This window comes from Felis catus, chromosome B3 (assembly GCF_018350175.1).
Source record: "Felis catus isolate Fca126 chromosome B3, F.catus_Fca126_mat1.0, whole genome shotgun sequence".
NCBI lineage: Eukaryota > Metazoa > Chordata > Mammalia > Carnivora > Felidae > Felis > Felis catus.
This window is the reverse complement of record NC_058373.1, coordinates 106,090,640-106,108,820: the sequence shown is the minus strand read 5'-3', so window position 1 is coordinate 106,108,820 and position 18,181 is coordinate 106,090,640. Positions and strand designations below refer to the sequence as shown.

The 18,181-nt window shown below is 43.0% G+C and overlaps 1 protein-coding gene across 4 annotated transcripts in view; it reads right to left on the bottom strand.

The window, feature by feature from the left end:
- Nucleotides 1-18,181, bottom strand: part of DAAM1 (dishevelled associated activator of morphogenesis 1) — a 176,849-nt gene that overhangs the window by 11,504 nt on the left and 147,164 nt on the right. For all 4 annotated transcript variants that reach the window (XM_023255733.2, XM_023255734.2, XM_045059982.1 and 1 more), the window contains 6 exons: nt 14,085-14,169; nt 8,918-9,024; nt 7,029-7,117; nt 5,992-6,160; nt 1,999-2,106; nt 37-97 (listed from right to left, as the gene is read on the bottom strand). In XM_023255733.2, coding sequence (XP_023111501.1) covers nt 37-97; nt 1,999-2,106; nt 5,992-6,160; nt 7,029-7,117; nt 8,918-9,024; nt 14,085-14,169 — 619 coding nt within the window. The remainder of the gene's footprint in view (nt 1-36; nt 98-1,998; nt 2,107-5,991; nt 6,161-7,028; nt 7,118-8,917; nt 9,025-14,084; nt 14,170-18,181) is intronic.

The window sequence follows — 18,181 nt, the reverse complement described above, 5'->3', positions numbered from 1 at the left end:
CGGCGAGACTGGGAATCAGAGGAAACACGTACTTACCATCTCTACTGCTTTCAAGCCACTTCTCAAGGTACTTATTTCTTTGTCCAGCTCAGTCATGCTGTTGTAAATAGCAACATTTTAGTAACCAACATGCGACTTGTATGTATTAAATAAATAATGGGGTCACATATCTCAGGCTTGGAAGTCCACCCTAGTGTATTTTCAATGTTCAAAATTCCCTTCCGTGCTCAGACCTCACAGAAAGATAAAATTTTTAACTTAAGCAATTTAAACATGGACTTATGTTTTTTGTTTTCCACAGCCAGTAGGTACATTTTATAGATTAAAAAGAGCAGAAATGCCTGTCGTCTCTACAAAAATAATTCATGTTTCAATTTCACAAAAATCTCACTTAAGCCAATTATCACATGTAGAAATAAATATTTTGCCATACGTAGCTCCTTTTGAACAAGTAAAAGAAACCGCCTTATCCACAATCATGCTCACATTGTATTCTTCATAATTAGGGCACTGCTTTTCACTGAAGCTCTGGTAATGTGAGTATTACAAGGTGATGGCTTAAATTTCAATCAACAATGGTATTTCTTCAAGTTGTACTAACTAGATCTCATTGTCTCTTTTTATAGAGAAAGTTTCCCGGATTTCTCCCATAAAACTTTCTATCTGAAGGCTTTTAAACCTCAGAGATTATAACATAAATCTTGTGGATAATTCAGATGTAAGCAAATTCACCAAAATGTCATTTACTTTAACATTTTAATTTCATGTCTCACATTTCTACCAAAGTCTACAAAAAGAGGGAAAAAAAATTAACCTACTCTTCATCATACTTTTCAAATTCACTGCAAAAGATAGTTTTAAATACACACACACATTTATTTTTTAATTCTTTTTATTTATTAAAATTTTTTATTTTTGAGAGAGAGAGAGAGAGCGAGAGCGAGAGCAAGCACAAACAGGAGGGGGCAGAGAGAGAGGGAGGCACAAAATCCGAAGCAGCTCCAGGCTCTGAATTGTCAGCACAGAGCACCATGCAGGGATCAAACCCATAAACCGCAAGACCTGAGCTGAAGTCGCACACTTAACCGACTGAGCCACCAGGCATGCCTATTTTTTTAATTCTTTTAAGTACATTTATTTTGAGAGAGAGAGAGACAGAGAGAGAGAGAGCACAAGCAGGGGAGGGGCAGAGAGAGAGAGGGAGAGAAAGAATCCGAAGCAGGCTCTGTGCTCTCAGCATAGAGCCTGACGTGGGGCTCAAACCCATGAACTGTGAGATCATGACCTGAGCCGGAGTCAAGAGTTGGATGCTTAACCGCCTGAGCCACCCAGGCGCCCCTGTGCATTTATTTTTTTTTAAAGGGCCAAAAGCAGGAGGGAAGAACAACAAGGAAAACTGCCTGCTCTTCAGTCTCTGAAAAGTGGTGTGAAGTCTGTGGTGAAAGTTTGGCAACTTTCCATTTTATTTTTAGTTTTTTCATTTGCATAAAGACTGCTTTCCATTATAAGGCTGCCTTGGTTTCTGAGAGTGTGTGCACATGTGAAAATTACTAGCAACGCCCTGACATTTACGTTCTATTTGCTTAGCCATGATTCCTCATTAACTAAGAGTGCTCCTACCTGTATGTAACAGAACTACCTTTTAAAAGTACTAGTGAAACTGTATTCCTTTCTTATACTCTTAATAACCCAGAAAATTGGGTTTCCTGGCGGTTAAAAATTGCATGCAGGAATAATCCAAAGGAAATACAAAACATGTATGTGTGTGTGTGTGTATTCATATATATATATATATATATATATATATATATATATATATATTCAAAAGTATGTAACATATTTCAGTGACTTGGATAGGATTCAAACTTTACTTCATATGCTACTCAGGGGAAAGCAAACAGAAGGACCCTCTTCACGCGATGCCAGCTGACCACCTCAATAGCTAAAGCACAGTCCAAGTGATTTAAAAGACTAAAACAATTCACGGGAAATACTTACTTTACTTTTGCTGCTTGAGGAATGTCCCGCAGTTCTTCATTTAGATTGAGGACCTTGGGGTATTTATTTTCCACAATGGTTATGAGATAGTGCAGAAGTGTAATATTCCTACAATAAAGGAGGAAAAAGTATTAAACATGGTTAGTATCTGCATATGATTTGCATATCCAAGTGGCCGAACCTGCAAGAATGCTATACTCCTGCATTCATTTTAAAATCTGGAGATTCCTTTAAGGCAGGGATTCTCAAGAGAAGGGGATAGGGGAGGGCCTACATGGGATTTACATAACTTATGATGAAAGGAAGCATATCTCTTCTAAAAGGGAAGGGGATAAGAATTACTACTTTGGCTCATAAGAAACATCCTTCAAAATCTGGATGACAGAAATGAATTGGAACCACTGCCAGTGGGGACATAGCTTCACAGCGCATCCTCCCAAAGACAGGGTGTGCCTGAGGTTCATGACAACGGGATGGGGCCAGCCGGGGTGGGGACGGAGGGATGTTTAATTCACTGAAAAGGATAGCTATTTTTCAAATCTCAAAGTACAGAGCAGCAACTCACTGATAAGAATTTATTGATAATTCTCATTTAAGCTTTTTCAACTCTTCGATAACTCCCTCCCTCTGCCCCCCCACCCCCCAATCCTCTGACTCATTTTGTTAGCTTTTTTCCCTTCTGACTCGATTGTTTTGCTGTTGCAGCAAAGGACATTCAGGAAGTTAGAAGGCCTCCTGCTTTAGGGCTGGTCCTGGAAGTGGACCAGGACTGTGCCATCATGGCTATGACATCTTTGCAGCCAAAAATCCATTTCCTAATTTTAGCAACACTTGAGCTCCTAACTGTACAGCCCAGCTCCCTCTTTGGTGGTGACAGCACTGAACCCTGACTGACCTGGGTTGAAAAAGTGGATGTCTGATAACACTGTCTGTTAGGCAAAGCTGTAGCAGTCTGGTCCTGTTGCCCCTGACTCCAATGCACATTACAGTCACCTGGGCCCTGGATGCCTGGGCCAACCTGAGATTCATTTCACTGGCATGAGGTGGGGCCAGGCAGGGGTATTTTTAAAAACCCCTTGGTAATTCTAAGAGCCAGGATCAAGAACCACTAGTCTACTGAAAGTTACCGTAATCAGGAGGACACAAATGTAATTCTTTAAAAACATGTCCGTAATTTGTAGGCAATTTGTTAACTCACGATGCTACATCCCAACAGTCCCATCCACCCCAACTACCATGAAGCAGAGTTGTCAAACCATCTCCTTTCCAACAACAACGAAATGCTTTCCACTTCTGGTTATCCTTGCATCTTCATAGACGCCAAGGCAATCCCATTCCTGCGAGTCAACTGACCCACACGTGAGAAAAAATTTTTTTTCTATTTTTCTTGCTCTCAAGAAATAATTAGAAAACAATAGCTCAGCCAAGTAAATCGGTGGCTAATATTCTGGCCATTTCCTTTGCAGACACTGAGCTGTTAGCCTTCCACTTCAATTCTGCTGCTCCCAGAAGCTGAGCACCAGCCCATGTGCCTGCTGCGTGAGGAAGTAAATTCCCAGCGACTGTCACGAGACAGAGCGGAGCCATTTCTCTTCACTGTTTCATAGAGATGCTTTGTGACTCAGAAGGAACTTAATTAACCATACATACTTTTCTTCATGTAGAAAGGCTTCAACCTAGATCAGAGCACTCACATTTGTGTGCTATCCAAGTAACACCTAATTCGACTGAATGTAAGTTCTTAAAGAATGAAAACAACTCAACAGCCACACATTTGATTTTTCGCTCGTATAACTGGAAACAAGCCTTTAATGCAGAGTCAATGTGTCCCTCATGCGCACTGTGCCACCCTTGTGCAGTTTGATAAGATTCAACTGACATTTAATGAGTGACTGCTTATAAACAAGGCACTGTGCTTAGGCACTAAGGGTTTAGAAGACACTGGTACTATTTCCAGGGGCCAAATATTCACAGGAAGAAGAGGGAAAAAAAGAACAGAAATATTTTTAATTTATTGTTTTGAAAAGGCTTGTGTATTAGATAAATTCTGTAGTAACTTCGATAAGGAGATAATCACATAGTAAGTGCCAGGTTATCAGTAATGGCTGATAGGTAATGGCAGAAGGTATTAGGGGAGGGTGGGGGGGGGGAGAGAGAGAGGAGACCTAAATGGTAGTAAAGGTCTCTTTCCTCTCCAACTTACAAGCCCGGTTGAAGAGAACACCCTTCCTCAAAAAAGGTGACTGCTCTTGGGTGCCTGGGTGGCTCAGTCAGTGAAGCATCCGATTCTACAGTTTGGTTCAGGTCATGATCCCAAGGGTTGTGGGATCGAGCCCCATGCTGGGCTTTGCACTGAGCATGCTTACGATTTGCTCCCTCCCTTCCTCCCTCTCCCTCTCTTCCCCTCACCACCCCACTGCTTGCATGGACTCTCTAAAATAAAAAAAATAAAAAAAATAAAAAAGAAAAGAAAGAAAGAAAAAAGGTGACTGCTGCTTATATGCAGGTGAGATGTTGCAGTTACCTACTACAACCTACAAATAAGATCCATCTGTTGTTAGAGTAGAGGTGGGGACAATAGGACAGGTGTCAAATACCTGTGAGACCAAATACCTTGCTTGTGATCTTAGGCAGACTAAATGAGCCACTTGACATTGCCTCAGTTTCTTTATCTGACAGTAGGCAACGTAGCACTTGGCCCATGAACTTCACACAATCAAATATGAAAGTGCTCTGGAAGGATCAAGTGCTCACATTAAAAATAAGGTGGTGATAGAACAGCTGCCCTTTGTTAATCTATCTCTACATGATGCAAAAAATAAGGTTTAGCCCTACAACTTAACACACTCACTGCTTATTTCTTTTTTTAAAGTTTATTTATTTGAAAGAGAGCAAGTGTGAGTGGAGGGGGTGGGGGGGGGCTCAGAGAGAGGAAGAAAAAGAATCCCCAAAGCAGGCTTCGTGCTGCCATCACAGAGCATGAAGCGGGGCCAAACTCAAGAACCATGAGATTATGACCTGAGCCAAAACCAAGAGACAGATGTTTAACCGACTGAGCCACCCAGGCTCCCCCACCCTGCTTATTTCTTTATAGGATGGATTCAGGGTTGCCATAATGCTATGCATCACTAACCTTATAGAAAATATAGAGTAAAAAGCCCTTGCTAGTTAGGAATAATTAGGATGAACAGCCTATTTTTAAAGCGAATTTGGATGCAGAGAAGTTTCCCTTAGAGACAATTGGGCAAGTTGCTTTGAAGTCAGTAAGAACCTTAGAGAAACAGGGCTCTCAGGGAAACTGGTGTTACTATGCCTAACGATCCTGTTAATGACACCAGAGCATTTCCACCTCTCAGTGTTTCTAACAAGAATCTGTTCACTTTTGCACTTTCTAGGAAGCATTCTGAGGAGTCTTGGGAGCAGCGGCTTAATACCAACAGCCAAAATGCACTTAGACCCCATCAGTTTTTATAGCCGCTAGCGTCAATGTATAAAGGAAGACATACCCTAAAAGCCCAACAAGCTTCCCATCATCGGCTGTCACTTTTCTCTTTTCCCCTAGAACACAGTTCTCTGTGGAGGGGTTGTGACTGGGAGAGGTCATGAGGAGACCAGCAGCATGTGGGTCACATTCTGTTTCTTGTTCTGGGGACTAGTTATACAGAGGTGTCCAATTTGTGAAATTTAAGACCGGTGGACTTGTCCTTAGTGTATTATACTACAACAAAAAGTTTACCCAAGAAAACCCCAAAACTTAGACTGGCTGATATCCCTGGGGCCTGAAAATGGATGAAGGATCATTGGCCCAATGGGAATTTAGGGATATTTATAACTGTGAGAGAAGAGAGGTCACTTCTCTCTTGGAGAGAAGGAAAGAGCATGAGCAGGAGACCAGCAAACCAGAGGCTGCAGGATCAGGGAGGCCCAGGAGGCCCAGAGGGGTCCTGACCTAAGCTCCTGGATCCTCCAAGTGTTGGAAGATACCATACTTACTTGTCAATACTAGATTTTGTGTCAGCAATCTTGTTTAGGCTGGATATCTTGAATCCATACGCATTGCCTCTTTGGCCTTTATTCATGTAATTTCCAAATGCCAAAACCACTTCTAGCAACTGCTTCAGGGCGTTGCTCCTAAACACCTCTTCTGAGCCAGAACGAATTGCTTCAAAACAAAGCACACATAAACACAACTACTACCACCAGGACTTTCCAGGGACACCCAGCCTAAATCCACACACCTGGGAGCAGACACGGACGATGTAAGCCTGGGTCACTAGACTACCAGGGAGCACTTACAAAACACCTAACCTAGAAGCAAAGAGCAAGGGGACAGGGAGAGCCAGCTCACGTTGCTCAAGAGACCCACAGCCGCACAAGCCTATCCTTTCTTAGTCCTTTTCTTGACTGGCTCATCAACTGTAAGCAGGGATATATGGAACAGTGATTGCATTTCCCACATTCCTCTGCAAACACTTTCTTGCCTGGTATGAGTAAGACTGAGAGGATAACTGATCAATTCTATTGACAGAAAAACTGGCCAAATGTGTTTCATGTTATAGCTTGCAGGTATCCTCAGGGACTGGGGCTTGAGCAGGGTCCTGAGTCCAGCCTGCATTCTGTGGCTGTGTTCTTCAGATGCCCATTTTTTCAAACACTTAAAAATTTAATAGCCTCAAATCTTCCCTTAGAATATCTAGTAAGGCACCATTGCAATAAAGCTGGCTACAGGTTTAATGCTAGTAGCGGTCAGATACGTTCTCACCAACATCCAGGATGTTAAAAGCCTGATTCTACAGAGGAGCTCAGGAGATGTGCTGTGGGCTCCAGAACCCAGGCTGGGCCACAGGGCCAAGTGCAGACATTAAGTAATTACTCATCACAATTTCAAAAGATTTTAAGCAAAAAAAAAAAAAAAAAAAAAAAAAAAAAAAAATCACCCAAGGGATCCTGTTTACTACCTGCACTTGGGTTGCAGTTGCAAATGGGCACTTAAGATGAACATCACTTTCAATCTGGAGGCCTGACTTTACCTTCTACTTTAGGTTTCACTTCTGCCACACGCTCTGCAAACTTCTTTTTGAAGTACAGCGATTGCAGTCTTTGCTGGTAATGATTGATGCTGTAAGAGCAAGCATGGACTAATGAACATCTACTTAATATATCTATGTTCACTTAATGGATACGGAGGTGGAGGTGCCTTCGAGCACCACCCCCCCCAACACTCTCTCACACACACACACACACACACACACACACACACACACACACACACACACACAAGCCTGCACAATTCCCCTGCTGGACAGGAAATGAGGTCACTTCGCCTGGAGAGCCCATTTCCCTCTGACCAACAGGAGGTATTTGGGCAATGGCAGCAGGGTCCTTAGCTCTAACCAGGTCAGGCAACTGCTAAAGAAAAGGAGAGTTGCCACCTCCCTTTCCTCAGAGTCCCAGCAGCTCTTGTGAAGACAGAAGAGATAAAAAGGAACGAGAATGCAAAACCTCCCCATTCTGCTGCACGTTAAGGGGCTGTTTCCTGTGTCTCTCCTATACTTAACTTTCCACAAAGTTTGCCTTTGGCAAAGCTGTGGAGTAAAACTTGTCTCCGGCATTCTCTCCTCATCTTCTCCCCACTCATGTCCCCAAACCTTCCTCTTTCTTTACAGTTAGCTCTCTATCTGCTCCCCTCAGGGCTGGCAGGCTGTGCCTTCAAGATGGCAACTGGTGACCAAAGATAAGAGGGTGCAAAGCGGCCTGGTCATCAGTAAGATAGGTTGCTGCTGCTGAGGGGCGAGGGCAGAGCATTCTTGCCAAGGTCTTCTGAAACCAAACCACTGCCTTACCTGCTCTCTAGTGGAAACTTCAGTTCAGTAGCCCCTCCTCCAAAATGATACCATATAATCAGGCAGACCTGGGTTTGCAGTCCAGGTTCTCCTCTTATTAGGTGACCTTTGGCAGGTAACTTAACTCCTCCATTAGATGGAAGAGAATACCTCCCTACTTACCAGCCCTCTTGGCAGGGCAGATGAGAGGATCAAGTGGGACGATGCATGCACAGAGCTAGACAATGACAAAATGGCAGCTATGCAAGTGACCATCTACTTATTGATGATACACAGGGTTGCTGGGCCCACTTGTCAAAATTCTAAAACCATCCTTTGTCCTACAGTAGTATATATACAAAATGACAAGTTGGGATGGACAAACAACAAAATAATTCTGGATATGGTAGAAACGTACAGCGAGAGATACGTTCACCTGAGCTACACTCGTAGGCCTTTGATATTCAGGGGAAGAGTACTGCCCTGGGGGTGACTGAGAGTCTCAGGACCACTGGTCCTTGTCTAATGCAGAATCAAATTTCCAGGCCGGGGATGGCAAAGAGACTCAGCTCACATGCCAAACAAAATTATGAAGCAGTGGCTGCCTCTGGGCTTTCTGGAGAGGGGTTGAAAATGCTTGCCAAGGCTTCACGGGAAGTATGCCATGATTGATTAGAGATGTCTGCATGGGTCAGGATTTGACATGCAGACCCTAGCTGTTCAGTAATGTGGGCTCTAGGTCGACATTGCTGAGTCTATTTTTTGAGATGCTGAGGTACAGAGAAGAGTGAGATACGATTCCAAGAAGTCAAAGTGGTAAGGAGAATGACCCCGACAGGAACCAGGAAAAGTTATGACCTGTTTAGGTCCAGAAATAGAGGTAATTGTGAAGAAGCCCTAACCCTGGTTCGCCCACGGGCAAGAACTCACATGAACAAAACAAATTCCACACAACTCAGGCTTCAGAAGATTTTGCAATTTAAAAAGGCTTCAAGTTAAGCCAGGTTATTGGCCCAAATAATTCAACCAGGATTGAAAGTTTAACTTCCTTAGAAAGGTAGAGGGCATGTTCACATTTTATGCATTTCCAAACTCACCGGCTCATCTCAAAAAGGAACCTGTCAGCCTTGGCCATGCGATCCAGTTCATGTTTATGTTCCTCCAATAGGTCAATGTCACTTTTTTCGGGAACAAATTTCAAGAGCTAAAAAGTACACACAAGTATTAGAACTGAAGTTTATAACGGAATTATTGCAGTAATTTTTCACTCTTTCTGTTAATTGGCCCTAAGACAAGACTGTAACTTTGGTTTCATTTAGAAGTGCTACTTCCGGGTCATTGTTAAGATATGCTACGTGATTAAATCTTTCCAGTTAGGTGGTCCAAAGGTACCAACTTCCAGTTACCAGATACATTAAGTTCTAGGGATAGAATGTACAGGATGATGATAGCTAACACTGCTGTATAACATATAGGGAAGTTGTTAGGAAGGTCAATTCTAAGCATTCTCATTACAAGGAAGAAATGTTTTTCTTTTTTTCCTTTTTTATTGTATCTATAGGACATGACAGATGCTAAATGTATTATGATAATCATTTCACATTTGTAAGTGTCAAACTATTATGCTATACACTTTAAATTTATACAGTGATGTATGTCAATAATATTTCAATGAAATATTATTCAAATATTCAAAAAACTTTCCTTTTTTTACTTATTGGAATAAGATTCGTTTATGGCACCTTTCTGTTCTATACTGTCTCTCAAATCAGATCGTGTAAGCCCTGTAGCAGTATCTGCTTCGCATAGACCATTAGAGGGACTTCGGAGATTCAATGCTCTCATCAAGTGGATGATAAAACTGAGGTCCAGAGAGATTAAACCACTTACCCAGGATTACAAAGAAAATTCACGTATTGGTCAGAAATAGAACTTAGGTCTCTTGACTGCCAGCTCAATGCTTTTTTCTATTACATCATGCTAGAATGAGTAATTCTATGTGTATTTTCCATTCAATTTTGTTTATTTCTCTGGCTTATCTAATTCCATCTCATTTTTTGTTCCATGTAAAAAAGATGGATGAGAAAAACACCAGGATTTGAAGTTGTTGATTCCATTATTTTATTTTGGAGGAATAAATGAGCATGGAATGTGGAAGAAATAACAATAATATTTAAAGTTGAAAAAGTACTCTGTGTCTGATTTCCTTTAAAGTTACAAATAGATGTATATACACCCACAGCCCTGACCATGTGTGCTATTTTCTGGATCAAATGCCCTTGGATATATACATTTTTTTAATGACATTGACCCTCTGAACCCCAAGATCCTCCCCATAACTTGAAGCTGGCATTTGGATGGTTCATTTAGTAGGTTTCCAAAGTTTGTTGGATTTAAATAAGGGACCTCAGAAAAGGCAGTCAGCCTGGATGCCACCAGCAGAGAAAGAACTAGAACTCCAGGTGAACGGTATGCGGTTGTGATATATTCCAGGCAGAGTGCATATCAAGTGGCAGGGTCTGGAATGGGTGGCACAGCATTTATGCAAGCAGAAGGACAGCTGCAATGGCATCAGGGGTCAAGGCCAGGTAGCAGCAAGGACCTTGTAAGAAGTTCAGTCTTTATGTGGGCACTGGGGTGTAGCTTAAAATCTTAGGTAGGAGAGTGAATTTGCATTGTAAAAAGACCACCATGCTCATAGAATGGAGAAAGAACTAGAAAGGATCAAAAGTATTAGGGGGTTGGCATTAGACTGTTGCTGTAGTAGTCCAGGTGAGAGAGGGCAGAGGCCTGGATTGGATAGTGAGTAGATTCTAGAGCTATTTAGGTGGGGGTTGACTGGCCTGTATAGCATACAGGTATATGTGTATAGCATACAACTGGCCTGACTTGCTGATGGATGGTTTATGGTAGAGGGTCAAAAGGATGAGGTCCAGACTTTTGGCTTAGGCAACAAAGTACACGGAGTGTAACAGGAAACCAAGGAAGAGATGGCTGGAGGAGAGAGGGTGGGTTTTGAGAAAGTGAGTTTAGTGCTTGCAATACTGGCAAGAGAACCAAGAGTGATTCCTAGGCAGGTGGACAAATGGGTGTGACATCCTAAAGAGATCTATTTGAAAGACAAAGCATTGATATTGGTTGTAACATGCATGGATGGGAGTGAGGTAACCAGGGGAACCACCAAGAGAAACAAAGCAGAGCTGGAGAGAAGCCAGCTTTTGAGGAATGAGGACAAGAGGAGGAACCTTCAGAGGAGACAATGAAATGCCAAAGAAAAGCATTTCATCATGGAGCAAGTGGCCATTGGTGTTGCATACCACCAACAAATCAAGGAAGATAAGGACTGCAAAGCGCCTCCTGGCTTTGGCAATAAGGAGGTGGTGAGTCCTTAGTGAAAACAGCTTTAGGGAGGTGAGGAAGAGTGAACAGGAGGCGAGTGTGGACAAGCTTTCAAGAACTTTGCTTATACTGAGAAAGAGAGAGGATGGTGGCTACGTGGAATGTGGTATTAAAAGCTGTTTTGTGGAAGGCTGAGACACGAACAAGTTAAGAGTCAAGAGGGAAAGGCGTACGATCCAGGAGAAGGGCAGTCCCCTGATCTGGCTGGGTCCCTGAGCAGAAGAAAGGGCTGGGCCAGAGCAGAGCCCAGGGACACCCCCTCTTTCCTAGTGGGATGTAGTGGATGCAGATGCCAGTGCGTTCATGGGTCTGGTGGCCTGATAGCTTCTAGGCATTTGTGTTCCTGTGTTCAAATGGTGCCAGTGGACAGGACAAGTATCTTCTAGCTTTTCCTCAGTGCAGAAGGAAGGTAGTGAGACAAGGAGAAGGGAGAAGGAAGAGAGAGACAAAGACTTGTTTTTTCCCTTCAGTTTGGATTTTTATCTACTGGGCAAGGAAACTCAGGTCTAGTGTCAGGGATTCCCCCTCCCCCCGTGACACATGCATTGGTTGTGCAAAGTCCACAGCCCTGTTCACGATAACACAACCACTAGCTCTCTTTTGTACAGAACACTGTTAAGAGGCACCTGCTAAAGGTTCAGTCCTTCCCAAAGAAGAGTCGAGTGACAGACTGTGTGTGGATAGTTTTAAGAGAGGAATGAAGAGTTAGACGAACACCCGGGAATAAGGAGAAAGGTACGTATTCCAAGAAAGACTGTATTAATCTCATCTGAGTTCTGAGCTCAGCCGCTAAAAAAGGAAAGGAAGGAATGAATGTGGTTCAAATGTGAGTCATAATTAAGAGTAAAGCGATGTTAGCTTCAGAGCCTGTCTGGGAGAAGTGCTGTGTGAAGGACGAGGAAGCAGAGGAAGAACAGTAGAATGAGAAGGAAAAGAAAGAGTATGATAGAAGACCAGAGAGTAAGACACACACAGAATTATCGGGGGAGACCAGGTCAAAAGTATCCCACTTGGCCAGATTGTGCATCAGTACATTGATTTTCTTACTTGTATTTATTTGAAGTACATTCTATTTGCACTGCAAGCCCTTTTGGCAAGATTTTGAAATCCCTTCCCTCAAGGAGGAATTTCGCTGGATGCAATTTCACAGTAAACAGATCTTGTGGAATTTTAAACATACGACCTTGTCAATAGGGGCTAAAGGCCTAAGGACCAAAGCAGTTTTCTGCACAGTTCTTCCCTCTGTGTGAGCAGCTTCTGATGCAGGCAACTAGCATGCAGGGTCACCTGCATGGGGCCAGAGAGGGGCAGAGGGGAGCTGGGCTGCACCTCTGGGTGGAGACTCTTGCTAGGTGGAGAAAGAGAAGAAGAGAAAGTATGTGCAGAGAAGCTGTTAAATGCTCTAAAAATTAATTTTTGGTTTAGGAATCACCTTTAAACCATTTGTACACAAAGTATCCCAATAGGCTCCGTATATAGTTATTAAGTATTGATAAGTAAGTCAAACCTCAAAAAGGACAGCATGGGGGCACCTGGGTGGCTCAGTCAGTTAAGCGTCCGACTTTAGCTCAGGTCATGATCTCATGGTCCGTGGGTTCAAGCTCCGCATCAAGCTCTGTGCTGACAGCCTAGAGCCTGCTTCGGATTCTGTGTCTCCCTCTCTCTCTGCCCCTCCCCCGCTCACGCTCTGTCTCTCAAAAAGAAATAAATGTCAAAAAAAAAAAAAATTACAAAGGACAGCACGAAAAGTTATTCCACTGCCAAGTGTGAGGCCTTCCCCAGGACAATTCCAGTTGCAGGTTTCAGGTGGGGCTGGTGCACGGAGGTGTGGCGACCCTTCAGCCATCACTCCCTGCTCTGCGTCTGAGGCCTTTTAGGACACCAGTGAGAACACGACAGAAAATGCACAAGCAGACAGGCACTCCACCCGGAGCGGCCATGCCACCCAGGATCACTGTTAGTAACGGCAAACAGACTTTTCCTCTGCTTCTGGGAGCCGAGTCTGCCTACGGATGAGACACCCAGTCCAGCCTGGCATCACCATCACCGGCATCCACAGTTAACCTTTGGAGGACCTGGCACTAAGGGACGTGGACCTCTTGACCGAAATCACTCAAAATAGGATTATGTCCTACGGACAATGAGACAAGCAGACAGAACATTCTCAGAGCATGGAGGCTATCTCCACAAAGCACAGAAAAATTTAGGTCCAGACCAAGAAGCAGGTAATAACCCCGGAAGCATGTGCTAGTTCCACAACATTGTCACTTGGGTAACAACTGAAGAAAGCTGCAGAGAAACACGTAACCGAGTTGGAATGGCTGCAGAGCATGTTATAGAAAGGCTGCACGGAAAGCGTGAAGTCGCCACATTCAGCTTGCCCGGCCACGGCTAACACTACTGATTTCGATGCAGGTGACAGAGCTGGGGGTGTAACGGTAGCTCCTGTGGTGTAGGAATGGCGAGTCAAGGCCAAGACACAAACTGTATTAAGGATTCCATAATGAATCAGTTTACGTAGCAGTCCGTGACCTCATAATGCGAGTGAGATTCTCCATACTCCTGTCAAACACTTCCCAAAAGCTAGTAGATTTGCATGACCTCTGAAGGCATAATACCTTACTTGCAGCATGAGGGACAGAATCTGGCATTGTGGGTCTCAGGCATTTGACAAACTCGTGACCTTCCTTCTCACCCATCATTTTGAGGGGCAATGGGAGAATAAAATCTCCTAAGAGAGCCACATTCAACGTTGGTTCAGAGATGAGGAAACTGTCCACCAGCAGCAACCAGATTTTCTCAGTATCCCACTCCCTGCTGAAAGCCAGTCGTCGCTTACGCTCTAAAATATGTCTGGCAGCTCACCTGTTCCAACATGTCCTTGGGCAGGTCTTCCTGCTCGTCCATTGTTAGAATTGCCCGTTTGATTTCATCATTGGACAATTTCAACCTGGAGAAAGAGTATTTTATTTTGTTGTTAACAATATTGGCACGGGTATTAAAATTTAATGCAAGATCATTCATTTTGCTACTCCAGCTGCTGACTTTCAAGAACCGTTCTTCTCAAAATCTCTTAGTGAAAGCTTATTTCCTGACAATACTGCACCTAAAAATAGTATTTTGAAACTGCTTTAACATTCTTTCAGGACTTTGTAATGCTCTGCTGACAAAGAGAACAGAGCTGTTATGTTCTATTGTTTAGTTTCCTTATGTAAGGGATCGGAGGATGAGAAATAGGGAAAACACCTAGATCCAACTTATCTCTTTAATATACAGCATCCATGAATTCTAGACGGAAGAGGAAAACTGAATTCTTGACTATTCATCAGGAATGTTCAAAGTCTGCTTTCAGATTAAAAATGGATTTAAAAAAGGTTGGAATCTGTTACTGTCAAAAAGTTGAATAGTTAATACATGGAACAGAATGTGTAAGGCACTTCATGGTTGAGGAGTTTTCACATATAATATTTCATTGGAGGTTTAAAATAACTATGATTTTTTTTTTTTTTTTTTTAAACAGAGGGACAAACTGAGGCTTGGAATGGCTGATTTGCCCAAGGTCAAACATATGGAAAGTGGCAGTACCTAACACAAACTTGAAACTCCTGATTCCCAATCCCAAATTCCTTTTACAAATCTGTTTATCTAGTTAGTATCTAATAGGGAAGAATTTAAGCAAAACCACAAATATGTTTTCTGTTCACCATAAATTTACATGATTAACTAATTTAAGGACTTATGGCTTGATTATGTCAGGACAACAAGTGTTGACTATGAAGAAAGTCATGAAGTTAAAATGTACTTGTAAAAATGTGTTTTTATTAGACACAACCAATAGTCTAAACTGGGGGGGGGGGATCTTAATCAGATTATTAGCTAGAAAAATAGAGTCATTCTTTTGTTCTATTTCTAAGCATTAGATCCAGACTTACTTAAAAATATCTTACTTCTTTATTAAGCTACTATTAAAGTGGCATATTAACGTTATTTGTCTGTTCCTCTAGTCTATGATCTTCAAGAAAAATCACATTTTGGCCTGGAGATGAAGACATAAACACACAAATACAGAGCAAGACATGAAGCCTTCACACGGAATATTTGAAGGCGGGAGCTTTGGCATCAGACTGGGCCTCAGTCCTGTGTGACGCTTCCTGGCCAGTGTGACCTTGGGTCAAGTTCTCCTTAAGCCTTAGTTTTCTCAGGGTGCCTGGGTGGCTCAGTTGGTTAAGTGTCCTACTCTTGGTTTTGGCTCAGGTCATGATCTCACGGTTCGTGGGTTCGAGTCCTGCATCGGGCTCTGCACTGACAGTGCAGAGCCTGCTTGGGATTCTGTCTCTTTGCCCCTCCACTACTCATGCCCTTTCTCTCTTTCTCTCTCTCTCTCTCTCTCTCTCTCTCTCTCTCTCTCTCTCAAAATAAATAAATAATTAAATAACTCAGAAAAAAAAAAAAGCCTTAAGTTTTCTCATCTATGGAGTGAAATAATGCATGTAAAGCACTACGCACTGCCTGTCCACAGATAAAGCTCATAAACTAGGTGTCTCACTTCCCAACAGACTTTTCTACACTGGGGACAAAAAAGCAGCAGTAACTGGGGACAAAAAAGCAGCAGTACTTCTGTAACCTAAACATTCTCACACAGCGCTTAGTAGGGTTATTACGAACATTTCCCCAAGCATTCCCAGAGCCATTATTTCACTGGAGTTTCCTCTCTGTATACAACATCCATTAGGCCCGGAAATGTTAAACAAGAATTAGAAGATAGGGTTCTTGTTTTAAAGGTGGCTGTAACATTTGGGAGAATCAAATGGTAAGTGAAACACTCAAGACACATGGGTATGAAAGCACACATGACTACTGCCGCTCTCACAGATAAACGAGGGGGCAGCATGAGTGTGGGGAAGGGGGCGGGACACAAAGGCCACAGAAGGAGGAAAGAACCCTGGGGGTAGAGCTGGACAACACATACCCCACTTTGGACAACTTGGCTTGTCCTTTTCTCTAGATTTTGACATGATCTCATTAAAACCATCTATCCTGCTCTTTATGCTGAATATTGTTTCGTGTGCCGGTAAGTAGGAAAGGGAAGGAACAAATTTGTCAATCCTATTGTACTAGTACTGTGTTTTGTTTTTTTTGGGGGGGGGGAGGGGCAGAGAAAGAGGGATAGAGGATCGAAGAAGGCTCTCTGCTGGTAGCACCCAATGTGGGGCTCAAACTCACAAACTATGAGATAATGACCTGAGCTGAAGTCAGAAGCTTAAACGACTGAGCCACTCAGGTGCCCCAGTAGTACCATTCTCTTTCATCTCATGTTTTCAAATCCAAATATAGCATGTAGGCAACAGGAGAAAATTGCCCATGTTCTAAAATGAGATCCATTCTATCGCCTAGTCTGAGGTAGGGTGCCATCATAATTCCCTAGACCTGGGCAGACTTCTTTAGATTGTTTTAGTCATTCTTGGGACAATCATTGCCCCACAAACATTTTCACCAGGACATCGTGATGGAAAACCCTCAAACTTTAACTGGAACAATCTAGCTAAGTTGGCATGGGTAAAACACGTGATAGGGTAAAAACCAGAATGCTGGCATCACCGTACAGGCTCTGGGTAGCCCTCAGTTCCAGAACACTAAAGGCTCATGAGTCAGTTAAGAGCGAACACCACAGTCCGGCCATGCAAGGCCAAGGAAGAGGAATGCTAAGGAAGGTTGAAACTGCCACTAATGAAAACCAACCGGCCGTGGAAACATCTATAGGCATCATGAGAAAAGCTCCACTTATAAGAAAAAAATAAATTAGTTCTGTGTCCTTTTCACACTGAGCTGAAGAAACTACTTTATGGTGTGGTTCTGCTGAGTCCTTCTGTTTTACATTTAAAAGAAAAGGAGTTGAAAATCAGAGTGAGAACAATACTTGAAGTATCAGATTTGCATTTCATTAGCTCCCCATATGGAGTGCAGAACTCCTTGCTTTTGAAATTGTATATATTTATGCTTCTCAACCCCCAGAGGCTGTCTGGACTAAACACTAGCTCTAATTCATAACAATTTTGGTTTCTCTTTATGTGTCCCACAAAGAGACTTGAGACTTTAATGGATAGTACTTAAGAAAATCTACCTGTCAACATACTGCCTTGCACGTGGCCTGTTGGAGCAGACAAAGAAACTGTACCCTTGGGGAAAGGGGAGAAGGGTACTTCGCCCTCTGGGATGGTTCTGTAGGTTGCCCCAGTTCTTAGTATCATCTGTCATCCACAGAATGAGTCGCTAATCTCTGTAATTTAAGGACCCTACCAATCCTAACGTTTTAATTGCTTTTAAAGCTTGGCAGTGTTCTGGTGTGCTGGAGGGTGGCAACGTTTGAGACATCCACTTCAACTTTCTTTACAAGGCAGGAAACAAATCGGCCATTTTAAAACAGTATTTAAGTCTACCTTGCTGCACTCAAGTATTTCAAAAATTTGCCAAGAGAATTGGAACATCCAGGCGTAATTAAAATAAGTTAGGGATGGATGGCGAGATCAGCCTTAGCTCTGCTTCAGTGGATTTAAGCCAAATCCCCCTACTTTAAAGTAGCTTTTTGTGCTTTACTACACCCCGGGCTGCCATGTTAAGTGAGCATCTGGAAAAAAAAGAACGGCAGAACACTTCATAAAAGTGTATTTTAGGTGGGTTCATTTGGCAATATAAACCAGCCTCCAAGTTTCTTTCTTTATTTCGGAAGGGAGAAGTCTGTTTCAGGGAATAAAGCAGGGCGAATTTTAAATTGCCACAAGTCACCTATAGATACCCAGTAGGCTGTTGCTCACCCTGCCCAGGCCTGAAGTGAGCGTTCTTAGTTTAAGGAATGTCCTGTCCGTTCCGCCACTCTCGTCTCCAGTCTGGGAAGGCAGGGTCCCTCGTGGCCTGGAGCTTCTGCTTCAAACTCACACCTTCCAGGCAGCCTCCCCTCTGGGAGC